The sequence below is a fragment of the Azolla caroliniana genome, unplaced genomic scaffold (assembly GCF_043228905.1).
Source record: "Azolla caroliniana isolate FFs.n. ecotype wild unplaced genomic scaffold, voAzoCaro1.0.p SCAF_15, whole genome shotgun sequence".
NCBI classification, from domain to species: domain Eukaryota; kingdom Viridiplantae; phylum Streptophyta; class Polypodiopsida; order Salviniales; family Salviniaceae; genus Azolla; species Azolla caroliniana.
The window spans coordinates 2374334-2387561 of record NW_028230450.1 but is presented as its reverse complement, the minus strand read 5'-3'; the positions used below and the strand labels follow the sequence as shown (position 1 = coordinate 2387561).

General features: G+C 37.4%; 2 protein-coding genes across 2 annotated transcripts; one reads left to right on the top strand and one right to left on the bottom strand.

Moving 5' to 3' along the window:
* Window positions 1-4351: 4351 nt before the first annotated feature.
* On the top strand, window positions 4352-6920 carry LOC147854332 (protein LEAD-SENSITIVE 1-like). Its single transcript, XM_087331680.1, has 2 exons — window positions 4352-4491; window positions 5911-6920. Exons 1-2 carry the CDS (start codon window positions 4398-4400, stop codon window positions 6549-6551), a joined length of 735 nt encoding a protein of 244 aa, XP_087187806.1. The 5' UTR covers window positions 4352-4397; the 3' UTR covers window positions 6552-6920.
* Window positions 6921-8039: 1119 nt separating this feature from the next.
* On the bottom strand, window positions 8040-11494 carry LOC147854331 (uncharacterized). Its single transcript, XM_087331651.1, has 4 exons — window positions 11173-11494; window positions 9749-9988; window positions 9231-9448; window positions 8040-9138 (listed from the first exon to the last, which is right to left on the bottom strand). Exons 1-4 carry the CDS (start codon window positions 11413-11415, stop codon window positions 8880-8882), a joined length of 960 nt encoding a protein of 319 aa, XP_087187777.1. The 5' UTR covers window positions 11416-11494; the 3' UTR covers window positions 8040-8879.
* Between the last annotated feature and the right edge of the window lie 1734 nt (window positions 11495-13228).

The window sequence follows — 13228 nt, the reverse complement described above, 5'->3', positions numbered from 1 at the left end:
AACATTATATTATAATTATGGTAATTGCTTTAATGCCATGCAACCAAAATTTCATGAAGGGGTAAATGATGACTTGAAATTCTTCTATGTATCAATATAATGAACTTGGTGAGGCTATGCAGTTGAAAGGTGTATAAAAGAATGTACAAAAATGTGAATTTGTAGTTGACATCATAAATATGACATGCCCAATATTGAGTCTTTGGTCTAATTTGTTGGTCAAATTGAACCTTAAAATACATCTAGATTGCTGCCTAAATACTTTGCATTACAAGAATGCAAACAACATTACATTACAATCATGGCAATAAACACTCCCCCTCCATTCTTGGAAATAATATTTGATTGTATATTGCTAATAAAATAGCTCCACTTGCAGTACCACATGTGTTCAAAGGTTTGTATTTCATTTTCCCTTGTCATTTAACACCATTCCTTGAGAGTTATTGGCTGAAAATTGATATCAATACAAAACAAATTTGAATATAGTCCATTCCACTTGTATCACAAGTAGAAACTTGGTCACGAAGAAAATGATGGGACATGAGAATATCATCACTAAACAATGCATACCACATAATGGGGAATGGGTAATTGATTCTGCAATGCAATTCAAAAGGAAGCAATATGATACATAAGAACACATTACATGGAAGCACACAAAGGAACTGGTTGTCTTTAAACATTTTTTCTAACAAGGCTCCCAAAACATAAAGTGTCCATATTTGCATGCTTGCACAATACACAAGGTGCTTGATGGTAAGAAAAGGCTTACCAACTCTCCACCTCTAGCCATATTATGTATACTCTCATACTCTCATGAGGGGATGAGGAAAAAAGACTCAAGTATTGTTGTATGTGTAGGATTTTGGTGGTATTTGGGGAGATGGATGATGTGGACTTAATGATGTAGAATTTATGTTTTGGATAAGGATGAGTGATGATGGTGTGAAGGTTGAAGCACACTTTCATGAGGAGATGAGGAATTTAGACACATTTTATTGTTTATGTGGAGAAATTTGGTGTATTCAGCGAGATGGTTGATGAGTACTTAATGAAGTAGTTTTTATGTTTTTGGATAAGGACGAGTGATGATGGTGTGGGGACTAAAGAATAAGCACATGAGGAGAGGAGGAAACTTGACTTAATTTGTTGTTGTATGTACAGGAATTTGGTGGTAATTTGGCAAGATGGTTGATGGGGAAAGAGCAAGCATAGTTGTTGACTTTACAACCACGAATGTGGAAAGTGGTTCTCTTGAAAAACCAAAGAACGTAGTTGATCGCCTTCAAAGCCAAGATGTACAGGTTGAAGAAGTATTGAATGTCTCATAACTATGACCTGAGAGGGTTTGTTTCCGAATAGAGCTACTTTCGTTGTTGCCTATGGATATGGATACCTTGCAATGTGTCTACGGAATAGATTGTAATTGCTGGACTGTTTTCTCTATGTTGGAGTACATAGATTTGTTTCCTCAACTGTTGTCTACACAAGACGGTCTTGGGAAAGAATACTTTGTATGATGTAACCGTTATGACCTTTCTTTATAACTAATGGAAGGATAATTTGTTTGAAAAAAAGAGAAAAAGAAAAAGAAGAAGTTATTGAAACATGATGGTTAAAAATAGCAAAGAGTAACAAACTTAATGAGCATCCTTGTCTAATCAACTTAATGAGTTGGGCAATTTCTCCATTATGCATGATATGAGAAATAAAACCCTCTCAATCTATATGTTAATTTTGACATATGCACCATTAACTCCCTCACAAATGACCGATTCACATTATTATTGACATTTCTAGATCTAAATGCATATTGATCACCTCTTATTTGGTTTCCTCGACAGAATCCATAACCATCTTTACATTTAAACTGCTATGTAGAATATCCCTTCCTAGTTTAAAATCATATTGTGCTTGGTGAAGGATTGTGGGCAAATATTTCTATAACCTAATAAATAATGAACTTTGACTCATGCTAAGGAAAAGTTTGTTAAGTACCTTTCACATGTAGCAGACTCCATGAAGACGCCATCATTAGCATTGGTACTAAAGACTAAGTGCAAGAACAAAGAAAGGGGAATGCAACAAACTTAACTATAGAGCTTTAGGGCTAACGACTAACCCAATGTGAAAGGCGACAATCTCTTTGTAAAGAGGCTATACAAATCATTTTTGTGAATTTTTAACTCTCATTCTTGAATAGTAAGTCTTCAAGCCCCCTTGTAAATCTAAGCTAGAACTCTCTCTCCCCCTTTCTCTCATATTTGTGAGTGATTGGTGTTAAGTGCTTAATAACCCTTAACATTAATATCTCTCTCCCTTGCATGTGTTGTGAGTGACTCATCTAATTGGAGTATGGTTAGTCTTATTACTTGTAATCTCTTTTGCTCGTGTAAGTATTTAATGTTGAAGCTTATTATGGATTAATGAGCTTCTTAGTAAGGTTAGTGCTTTCGAGAGAGGTGAGTGAGAATTGGTGAGATTAGCCTAACTGAGGTTAGTGGCTCAACAATACTTGATAGCCACTCTTGCTTGATTTTCCATGGTCTGGACCCCTTAGCCAACGATATTGGCATGGAGGCAAAACTACGCCAGTACAAGGATGTGTGCTTGGTGTGAACACGTTGGCCCAACACAAGGCCACCCTTGAGTAAAAGATGATGGACATGGAACTTTCGGCAAGAGCTTTATCAAACCAATCTTCCATGATTGTGGCATCAACATCAACATGTATCGTGCATCTCAAACTTACTGAAACCTAATGTGATTTTACTTCTTAAATAAATTGTTTGTAAGCCCATCCTAATAAGGGTTTTTATCATTCGACAAATAAACCATCTCTCACTCCACCTCATCCTATGTTAAATTCATCTAAGGATTTCAACAATCTCTTGAGGCACATGATTCTCATTCCACTCAAAACTATTACGAGCCAATGTAGCATATAGTGAATGTTGGTGGATGAAGCAAATAATTCTGTGAATCGATATACATTTGTATAGTTACATCAATAATGTTGTGAAATATTTCTCACACCTTGGCACAATGAATTGTGGATCCAAGTGGTACATTAGTTCGTTTACTTCTACCCTTGCCACATTGTATCTAGCTTGTGATTAATGTAAGGTATGGAAAAATTTATGCGATTATCAATTATTATCCTCTAATTCATGCCTCATCTTACACATCTAAGGTTGTTGATAATTGCACATTTGCAACCCTTGCAATGAGCTCATCAAATTTCTTTGAACCTCCTGAAGCACTTCATCACGTGGCCAATCATTTAACAAATGATCACATCTATCCATCAAAATCTATCATGGCAATTACTTTTTGTCTTTTGATTGAAGCATATTATATTCCATAATGTCTACAAAAAGAATTCACTACTTGAACAATGCATCCTTCAACTTGAACATGTTCTATAAATTTAGACAACAATTGTCCCATATATCTGCGGAACCCTTCATGATGGAGGAAAGATGAATTAAGTCTCGTAAGATGTGGATTGATTTACATATTGCATACATTAAAATTCCCCTTGAGGATCCCTAGACACTCATGACATAATAACCTCCATTTATGAGATATATTGATGCATATATTGGAACCAACCATTGCATTCTTCTTCATATAAACATTCCAACACAATATATGTACCACGGGCATCTCTTGCTACATTCCACGGTTGGAATTGGTCTTGTATAAGCATCAAAATGCGTGAATAACTACCTAACTTTTATCCCACTATAACATGCTTTATAACCATTTAAGCAAAACGAAGGGCCTCACGTCTTTATGGTTATGCTCCCCCATTGCACATAATACATCCCATTCATTTCGTATCAAAGTACATATGCCATAATGCATGCATATTAAACTGTTGGCAAGGTCCCCTATACATATTCCAGGCAAAACACTTTACCCTCATTAGTTAATGTTTTTGTTTGACCTTATCAGATGTCTCCATAATACATATATCCATTACAACCTCCCCCCCTCCCCTAAACCTTCGATGGCACTTGTTCAGAACCATGGAAAGAAATCACCAGAAGTTGCACAAGCAATGGCTTCGATTGATCGTGCAGTTTTAGCGAAGCAGAAACGGAGATGGGGAATCACGTGAGTGTGGAATCTGCGCACGATTTACATCCGCGGGCATATCGATTTACATCCCGAGGGAATATTCACCCCCTAGGAATTTTCACACCCCCCCCTCCCTCCTCTCTCCTCTTGTTATATGTATTGGAATGTTAAATAATTTCTTTGAGTAGTTTGTGTCCTGTTGTTTGTTCCATGAAATAAAACACATACTCTGTTCCTTCTTATCCTTTTCATGAAATACTCTGTTTCTTCTTCTCTCTCTGTTTCTTCTCTGTCTCAGGCACCAGTCCATGGGGATCCTCTCCAACAGAGTGAGCCGCGAAGATTTGGAGGATGGAGACCATATCTACTCTTGGAGAGCTTACTACACATATGCCCATCACGGTATTTTTCTTTTCCTTTTTCTGATTTTTTTTTTTTTTTTTTTTTTTTTTGTTCCTTGCACTCCATCCTTCTTTCTTTGATTAATGCTCTGCACTCCCATCTTTCTTTCTGTGATTAATGCTCTGCACTCCATCCTTCTTTCTCTGATGTTTCTTCACTCTGCTCTACAATATGCTGTTTGGAGGGTCCCAAACAACCCTAAACTATGTGATCTCGATTGTGAAGGACCTTATTCTTCATCATGGTCAATCCAAACAACCAAAACTAAGTGATATCAAACAACCCTGCTCTACAATATGTTGTTTTGAGGATCCCAAGCAATCCTAAACTATGTGATCTCGATTGTGAAGAACCTTATTCTTAATCATGGTTAATCAAAACAGCCAAAACAATGTAATCTCAAACAACCCTCCTCTGCAACCTGTTGTTTTGAGTCTCGATTATATAGAAACTTACTGTTCCAAATATCCCTAAACTATGTGATCTCGATTATATAGAAACATACTGTTACATGGTTAATCAGTCTTTTTTGTTATCGCCTTAATCGCAGCATATTGAGTATGAATTCTCTTCATTACATATAGGAGAGATGCTGATGTATAAAGCATTCTGTTGACCAATTTCCTTGTCCCTATTCATTGCTTCTGTCTGATATTTGGAAAATTTGTATTTTCTTAGAAGAGATGCTGATGTATAAGCATCCTGTTGACCATTCTCCTGTCTCGATTCATTGTTTCTGTCTCATATTTGGACAATTTGTATTTTCTTTATTCCTCAACCTAATGACCATGCATTAGCAAAAGTGATGTGAGTGAAACTAGTAGATTTTTGCTAATGATTTGGTATCAATCCTGTTTTATCACAATCATTTTTCTTTCTAGACATGAAGACAGATGCATAGGGTTGTTGTTTATCAGGATTTGGCCTTCTTCTGGCTTTATACGAAGTAATCACGTGAAGTAAGATGGTGGATTTTTATAACTGAGAATCATATCAATAAGTGCGTCTTTAGATTGGCGCTTTGCGGTGGTTTGATGGCTTTCACTTTTGTTAATTTTCCATGTGTTTCAGATGGGTTGTGCTGATTTTTTTACGTATATTAAACTGATAAGATCACATACTAAACTTGATTTTTGCTGAAATGCCGAGAAAACTACGCAGATCCACCTGCATGGGGATATTAAAACTTTCAATGTCTTCTTTATTTCTAAGTTCGATACGTTTTCTAACCATATATTTCCTTTAGATAAGAACTATTTAGAATAATTTGCACATTTTAGCACTTCCTAGTGCTCATTATATTTGCAATGACCAACTCTGCCTGTTCTTCCATCCGCATATGCCTTCTCTATGTCCATGACATTATCTCCTATTTCCTACAATGACACCTTGTTTTTCGTTGCTTTCTCTTCATGTCAGGAATACACATTGGTGATGGGAAGGTAATACATTTCACACGGGGACAAGGCTTGGAGGCAGGGACAGGGACCTTTTTAGACAATTTTCTTGGAAGCCGGACGGCACCTCAGTCAACTCGCTTATGTGAGGAATGTAGTAATCACACGGTAAACAGTAATGGAGTCATGGTATCATGCATAGATTGCTTTCTAAATGGAGGCCCACTCTATAAGTTCGAATATGGGGTAGACACAGCAATTTTCCTTGCAAAAGCGAGAGGAGGAACTTGTACACTTGCAAAGTCAGACTCGACAGATCAAGTCATTCATAGAGCATTGTATCTTCTCGAGAAAGGGTTTGGGGGATACGATATTTTCCGTAACAATTGTGAGGATTTTGCCATGTATTGCAAAACAGGGCTTCTTATACTTGATGAGACATTACCAGGGAGGAGTGGACAAGCAGTTAGCTTGATGCTCGGTGTTCCAATGGTTGCATCATTTCTTAACCCGTCGCGCTTGCTAGTGGGAGCTGGAGTTTATTGTTTCAGTCGCTATGCAGTTGATCTAGGTGTCCGAAAAGACACTGTAAAAATTGATGTTGAAGATTTGGCATTAAATTTGGATTTGTTGTCGTCGTCGTCATCATCATCATCATCATGACAAGCTCCATTCTTGTGGAAGAACTGGGTCCAAGATTTTTTCAATTCTATGCTGTGTATATGTTTACCTATCCAGATTTAATGTGATTTGTATAAAGCAAACCATTCATTATAGCACACATTGAATCGGCACCAATCATTGTATGTACCTGCATCTAGATTCTTTTTCCTTGTCATCATCTACTTTGTTTTCCCCTTTGGATCTAATGGTGATGATGCAATGGATGAACAAAAAATATAAAGATCTGCTAACATTTAAATCTTTACTATAGGATCTAGGAGAAGACATTTGCGAAGCAGTAAACATGTATTGTATATTCTTTGGTATTGATTTTTTATATGCGTCTTTGATAAAATATGCCAATTTCCTACAATGCTACGTTTACTTTCCTTTGAGGTTTCAGCTGAATGAATCTCTGGACCTGTGTTTAAAAGAACTGGCCTGAGTCAATTCATGACCAATTCCTTATTTTTGGAGTGATTGTATGACACGGTCTTCTATGTGCAATGTGATTGTTGCTTGTCATTATTTTTAAAAAAAGTGTGTTGAGATAATGTAAAGAATAGTTGTTTATTCACTAGTTTGCAAAGTATCTCTCTTATTCTTTTCTAGTCGAATTATGTCTTGTTGAGGAGTGCTTATTGTTATAAGAGTATTTCGAACTAAGCCTTTTTAGGAACAATGATACATTCAGTTTGACATGAACTCACAGAAAAAGTGGTGTCTTCGGATGATGTCCAGGTTCTTGTTCCTATTTGCTTATTGTGACTACCTTAACTATATAGGTCTAATGATATGAGTGTAGTTTTTTTCCTTTCTTTCTTTCAATATTAACCTACATGTCCAATGTTTTTTGTTATACTCAAATGTTTCTTAATTTTAAATGAGCTTCCCCATAATTGACCTCTAGATGTTGTCTTAATTCCCCGTAACATGAAGTGTTTTATACATTGGATTGTGGGACAACCATGTCAACATTGATTCATCTTGCTTCACTTGAATAAAAGACTATTACTCAAGACACACGCTACATAATAAACCCTTGCATCATGATGCTCATTAAATCACTAGTGTTATAATGCACATTCAATCTCAAATTGATGTATGATGGTATGTGTAATGTTATGATCATGGATTATGTATAATAAAACCTTGCATCTTGATGCTCATTTAACCACACTAGTGTGTTATTATGCACGCTCAATCTCAAATTAATGTATGAAAATATGTGTAATGTCATGGATTAGTACTTGTATAGACAAGTAGTTTCAAACTTTGTCAAATTGTTTCATTAATCGGATTTCATGATTATAGACATTAGAAGCATATAATGTACATGTAGCAAAGCTCTTAATCAAATTACAAAAAGATAAAAGGCAACTCACAAAATATCTAACCTTTCGAGTCAAGCTTAAAATTTACACCTTCAGCTTAAACAATATTGCTCAACATTTTTTGTTTACTTCTGACATTTTAAGCTACACATGGTTTCCATCAAGTACGTGAAGTTTTTAATATTTGAAGATACAAAATGAATCCAAATGCTTGCATGCAGAATATTGAACATTAGCGATCCAATGATTGGATATAGCATAGGATTGAACAAAGCAGATAGAGAGCATCTCTATGATATCCACATAATCTTACCAATGGGTCATGTCGCACAAGAAGAAACAGCTACCATGATCACCTGTCTGTTTTTCCATGGAGATGTTTTGGCTGACAAGAACCATATTGATCTTTCTCTTTGTGATAAAGCATTGAGGAGCAACAAATAATAATGATCACTTGTAGCTCTCACTCATGAGTCATGTTTGAAAGAATACCAAATTGGTGGACAAGAAGGTGACAAATGCTTCAGCCCATAAGATCTTGCAAGAAGGTTTTCCGATGCATCCATTCTCCATCAAAATGTTTACACCTCCACTCTCTCCCATAAATATAAAGACTCTTATGTCAGATGTTTTCAGGGTCTGAGGTCAATATCCGGGAGGTTTAGGATTTAGATTTAGGTTTTGGTTTAGGGCAACATAACTGCCAGGCATTATGGCTGTGCACTAAGCTTGAAAAGGATAACTAAACATGATGATTCTGCACTAGCAGGCTTGAGCTCTTGAAAACGATAAACTGCACGCAATGACTGTGCACTGGCATCCATGGTTGAGCTTCTCTTGAAAAGGATAACTGAATATGATGATGGCTTTGATTGAGATACCAATTACCGATTATTATACATACATGGTTTGCCCGGCACCTCCCTTGCCTCGGCGATCCTGTCCATATTATTTATAGCCACATATCTGAGCACAAATTACAAGTAGGGTCTTCTTAATTTACTGAAGCAACATTCAACTCCTTGCTTGGTTCATCAAAACTTCCGACTTGTGAATCTTTCAGTTCCGCTGCTTCACAATCTCGGGCCTCTTCATTTATTTCAAGTTCTCTTAGTGCTCTTCTCCCATAAATTGTGCCAGCAATAGTGACACTGACCATCATGCACAAGCCCACCACATTATACACAATTTCAAGTGTTCCCATTTTCTGACTAGAACTCTTGATATCAGCCAAAGACTTCAGCAGCCTGCCACTGCCATATAATAGATTTTTTCTACAATTATTACTACACCAGACTGAGCTCACAATATAAAGTACAGAAGTATTGTTCTGAATATACATTACCTGTAGATAGTAATAAAGGCTTCAGGAATCAAAATTGCGGTAGAACTACAGACGTAGGGTCCATATTTGACATTTGTAGTAGCTATAATATAGTTGAATACTGAATAGGGTATTGGGGAAAGTCTAAGAATAAACAGAACTTGGAATTGTCGAAGCCAGCTCCCTTGACCAGCTAATCGAATTAAGGCTGCCCATTTTGGCCATTTCTGTATCCATCTCTGCATGCCCAACATTAAATTGGTTTAAACATCATTGCTTGAATTATCGTCCCAAAAACATAACCAGTGTTACACCATGATCTTTATAGTGATCATTTTGAGTAAGGAAGGTAAGCCTTAAGCTGCTTCTGAAGTCAAAAAGTCTACACACAATTCTCACTTATGGATGAACACATCATGTTCCCATGTAAGATTACCAAGCTAAAATGCCTTCACTAACAATCACATTACAAAAAATCCTTGTGTTTTGGGCATCCATTAGAATTATAATATGATATGCATATCGATGAAATGTCGAACCTGAATCTTTGCTTGTAATACCCATCTGCCAAGGAAGAAGGGAAATGATGTTCCCATCAGTGTTCCAGCCATTATAATTAGGAAGCCAAACCCATAGGCAAAAACCATCCCTGAGAGCCACATACAAGGCATCGTTGGGATCAAAAGAAGTGGTAAGCCTGCCATCGAAAGAATTAGAACCAGTGCAAGGACTGGCCTACTGAAGTTTCTCACCTCCCATTCCATGGTTGGAATAACTACCTGCACCAAAATCAAAGAAAGGTGAATAAAACAAGGAAAACTTTGGCTTATTATTGAAGAGCGATTTTATTATTTTCAAGTGCTATTTATATGTTCAATAATTTAGCACTCTTTTGCACAACGAGATTATTCAATATGTTTAAGTCAATGTATTTTATTCGTGTTGTAAACAATTGGGTTCAAGCAGAAGATCCCTTCCAGTTCAAAATCCACAATGTCATCCATATAGCAGACACATCATATGGCAAACAGATGCGCATAGAAGTGTATAGTTCAGATCCTAGGGATAGTGCATCCTAAAACCTTGTAGAACATCACTTACACAGCAATTTAAAACAGAGCACCATGTAGTACATAATCGACTCTAAACATTTTGCGGACGGACCAACTTTAAGACCCTTAATTTCATATGTTATGTGCTAGATAAAAATATCAATTCAAAATGATTACCTCTATTTTCACACCATCATCATAGGCTTGAATTTGTCAAAATAGATGTCTTGAAGAAAGAGGATGTGGGAGGACAGATGAAATCGCAATCCCGTGCATTTCATATGTAAAGAAAAAGGTATGGCTAGACCTATAAAACAATTTCTTTCAAGCTTGCTCTTGCTTATTCCAAGTTCCCAGATTGAAGGCCTTCGTTCTTGCCTCTACTTCTTTGCAACTTCCATCATTTTTCATGTTCCCATAACCCAATTTCTAGACTATTTTTTTTCGTTCATCCTTCCAACATGCCTAACGATACCTGCTAGGCAACAGAGTTTGAAAATTCTAAAGAATCCAAATGTGAACTCTATTATATCTCAGTTTGTGTGCTTTGGTCTATTGTCATAATTCAATACTTTTAACTCTCAAAAATAGATTTCGGCATGCTTTGCAGTCTAAATTTCGACCACCTATTGTTAATAGTACTCCACAACCACCCTCCAATAATAAAGGGGGCATTAATCTGACCATGTTTTCACATTAGACCGTACATTGTAAGACTGCACATTGAAATATCTACCAGCATAACAAACTCTCACCACATGCATATTCCAATATGTAATTGTTTTCTCCAGCAATCCTAAGTTTCATTTATTATCAAACCTCTGTAATTGATGGATTTCACATACAAACTCTCAACCCAGTAATTATGTTAGATCATTTGGTTCTTCGGAAAAAGGGGCGAAACATCATACCTTATCAAGGAATGTTGGAAGGACCCACATGCCAATCGCACCGGCGACACCAAATGCAAGAGCGAACCAAAACAAGAGTTTGGCCCATCTCCATAGCTTCTTTCTCCGCAAAGAAACCCCCGAGGGTAAAGAAAAGCTCTCAAAATCAGCCAAACCTAGTTCTTCCACCGGACGTATTCTAGAATACACTGAAGAAGCTCCATGCTCATTTCTGAAGTCGAGACCATCTCCATGGGCAGGCATACCTTTACCCCCTTCTCTTCTCTTCTCTTATCCCAGGCACCACTTGGGATTTTATTTTATTGCAAATACGTGAGGCAGTCCTTTAACCCAAATCCCTCCCCAAAACCAACCACAAAAAAGAAGAAGAAAAAACGAAACCCTAGCTTGTCAGAGATAAGTAACTGAGGAAAACATGGATGTGTGTATGTATGTGGGTGGGGTTTCATGGATTGTATTTTGTATTTAAAGGAGAGAAACTCAGGAATTGAGCCTGTGACTGCTTCAACCAAAAGCTTTAGATCCAATTTGCACACATGAAGTTCCTCTCTCTCTCTCTCTCTCTCTCTCTCTCTCTCTCTCTCTCACACACACACACACTTCCCTGTTCCTCTCTCTCTCTCTCTCTCTCTCTCTCTCTCTCTCTCCCCATTGTCAAGCTTTCTAGAATCCACATGGAATATCCGTGTGTGTGTGTGTGTGTGTGTGTGTGTGTGCGTGTGTGTTTACCCTCACTTTGAGCCTTGAGGTGTCCTTAGTGTGTGTCTGTGTCCGTGTCTGTGTCCATGTTCGTGTCTGTGTCTGTGTCCGTGTTTGTGTCTATGTTCGTGTTCGTGTCGATGTCCATGTTCGTGTTCGTGTTCGTGTATGTGTCTGTGTCCCTGTCTGTGTCTGTGTCTAGTGCCTATGGCAAGCTTGTCGAATTATCAAAACCTTTGTGCTTGATTGTATATGCAGGTGGTAGTTCTTGTGTGTGTGCGTGTGTGTGTGCATGTGTGTCTGTGTCTGTGTCTGTGTCCAGTGCCTATGGCAAGCTTGTCGAACTATCAAAACCTTTTGTGCTTGATTGTATATGTGTGTGGCAGTTCTTGAGTGAGTGAGTGAGTGTGTGTGTGTGTTTGATGTTTGTGTTTGTCAAGCTTCTAGATCTACCAAAGTTTTTGTGTGCGTGTGCGTGTTGAGCTTCAGGAACTATCAATCGGGGCACACGTGTGTGTGTGTGTGTGTGTGTGTGTGTGTGTGTGTGTGTGTGTGTGGTATCATTACTAGACTTAGATTTAGAGGCCTTGACCACACTTGGTCGAAACTTCACATTGTGTCACACCACAAGCTCAAGGCATCACCAGTTGACCATCGGGCGCATGTGCATGTGTAGGTATGCTAGTAAGTATTACAATATTGGGTTCGGGGAACTCGACCATATGAAGCTTGAAACTTACCATGTGTCTGGTTCATTTCGTTGGCCGTGCGTTTGTTTTGGTAGTATTATAAGAAAGACTCAGTCGATAAAGAGAGCTCCTTCGTAGAAACTAAGAAAACCATTTTCATATATGGTCACATGATACATCACATGTGCATGGCTTATGTTAGTTGACCTTTTCGCGTTATAAGATGGACATCTAACTGGATTATAAATACGATAATAAACAAGTGCAAAATAAAAAAATTGTTTTGCTACTTTACACATGACTGTATTAGAGAAGCCTAAAAGCAACGGAAAAGAGGAGAGAATTGCGAGGGGAAATGTGACACTAGATTAATGTTAGTGTAAAAAATCATAAATGATAAAGTGGTAGATTTGTGGGTGAGACGTTTAAGCTGCAAGTGTAATAATTAACCCAATAATTTATATTTATTAGATTAAGAAACAACGATTGTAACAATCTGATGAATACATAACTATCTAAACTCACAAAAAAAAGTCAAGGACCTTTCTCTAATTTCACTCAAAAACATATGTGACAATAATAAGTTGCCCTTCTCACTTGAATTTTGAATATGAGAGAGAGAGAGAGAGAGAGAGAGAGAGAGAGTCCCAGTTTCCTTTTATTTCCGG

Excerpts from the sequence above, each read along its gene's own strand:
- LOC147854332 (XM_087331680.1), top strand. The coding sequence starts at position 4,398 with ATGGGGATCCTCTCCAACAGAGTGAGCCGCGAAGATTTGGAGGATGGA. Across the intron at positions 4,492-5,910 it reads CTACACATATGCCCATCACG|GAATACACATTGGTGATGGG; the intron begins GTATTTTTCTTT and ends TCTTCATGTCAG.
- LOC147854331 (XM_087331651.1), bottom strand. The coding sequence starts at position 11,415 with ATGCCTGCCCATGGAGATGGTCTCGACTTCAGAAATGAGCATGGAGCT. Across the intron at positions 9,989-11,172 it reads TTCCAACATTCCTTGATAAG|GTAGTTATTCCAACCATGGA; the intron begins GTATGATGTTTC and ends ATTTTGGTGCAG. Across the intron at positions 9,139-9,230 it reads GCCTTTATTACTATCTACAG|TGGCAGGCTGCTGAAGTCTT; the intron begins GTAATGTATATT and ends ATTATATGGCAG.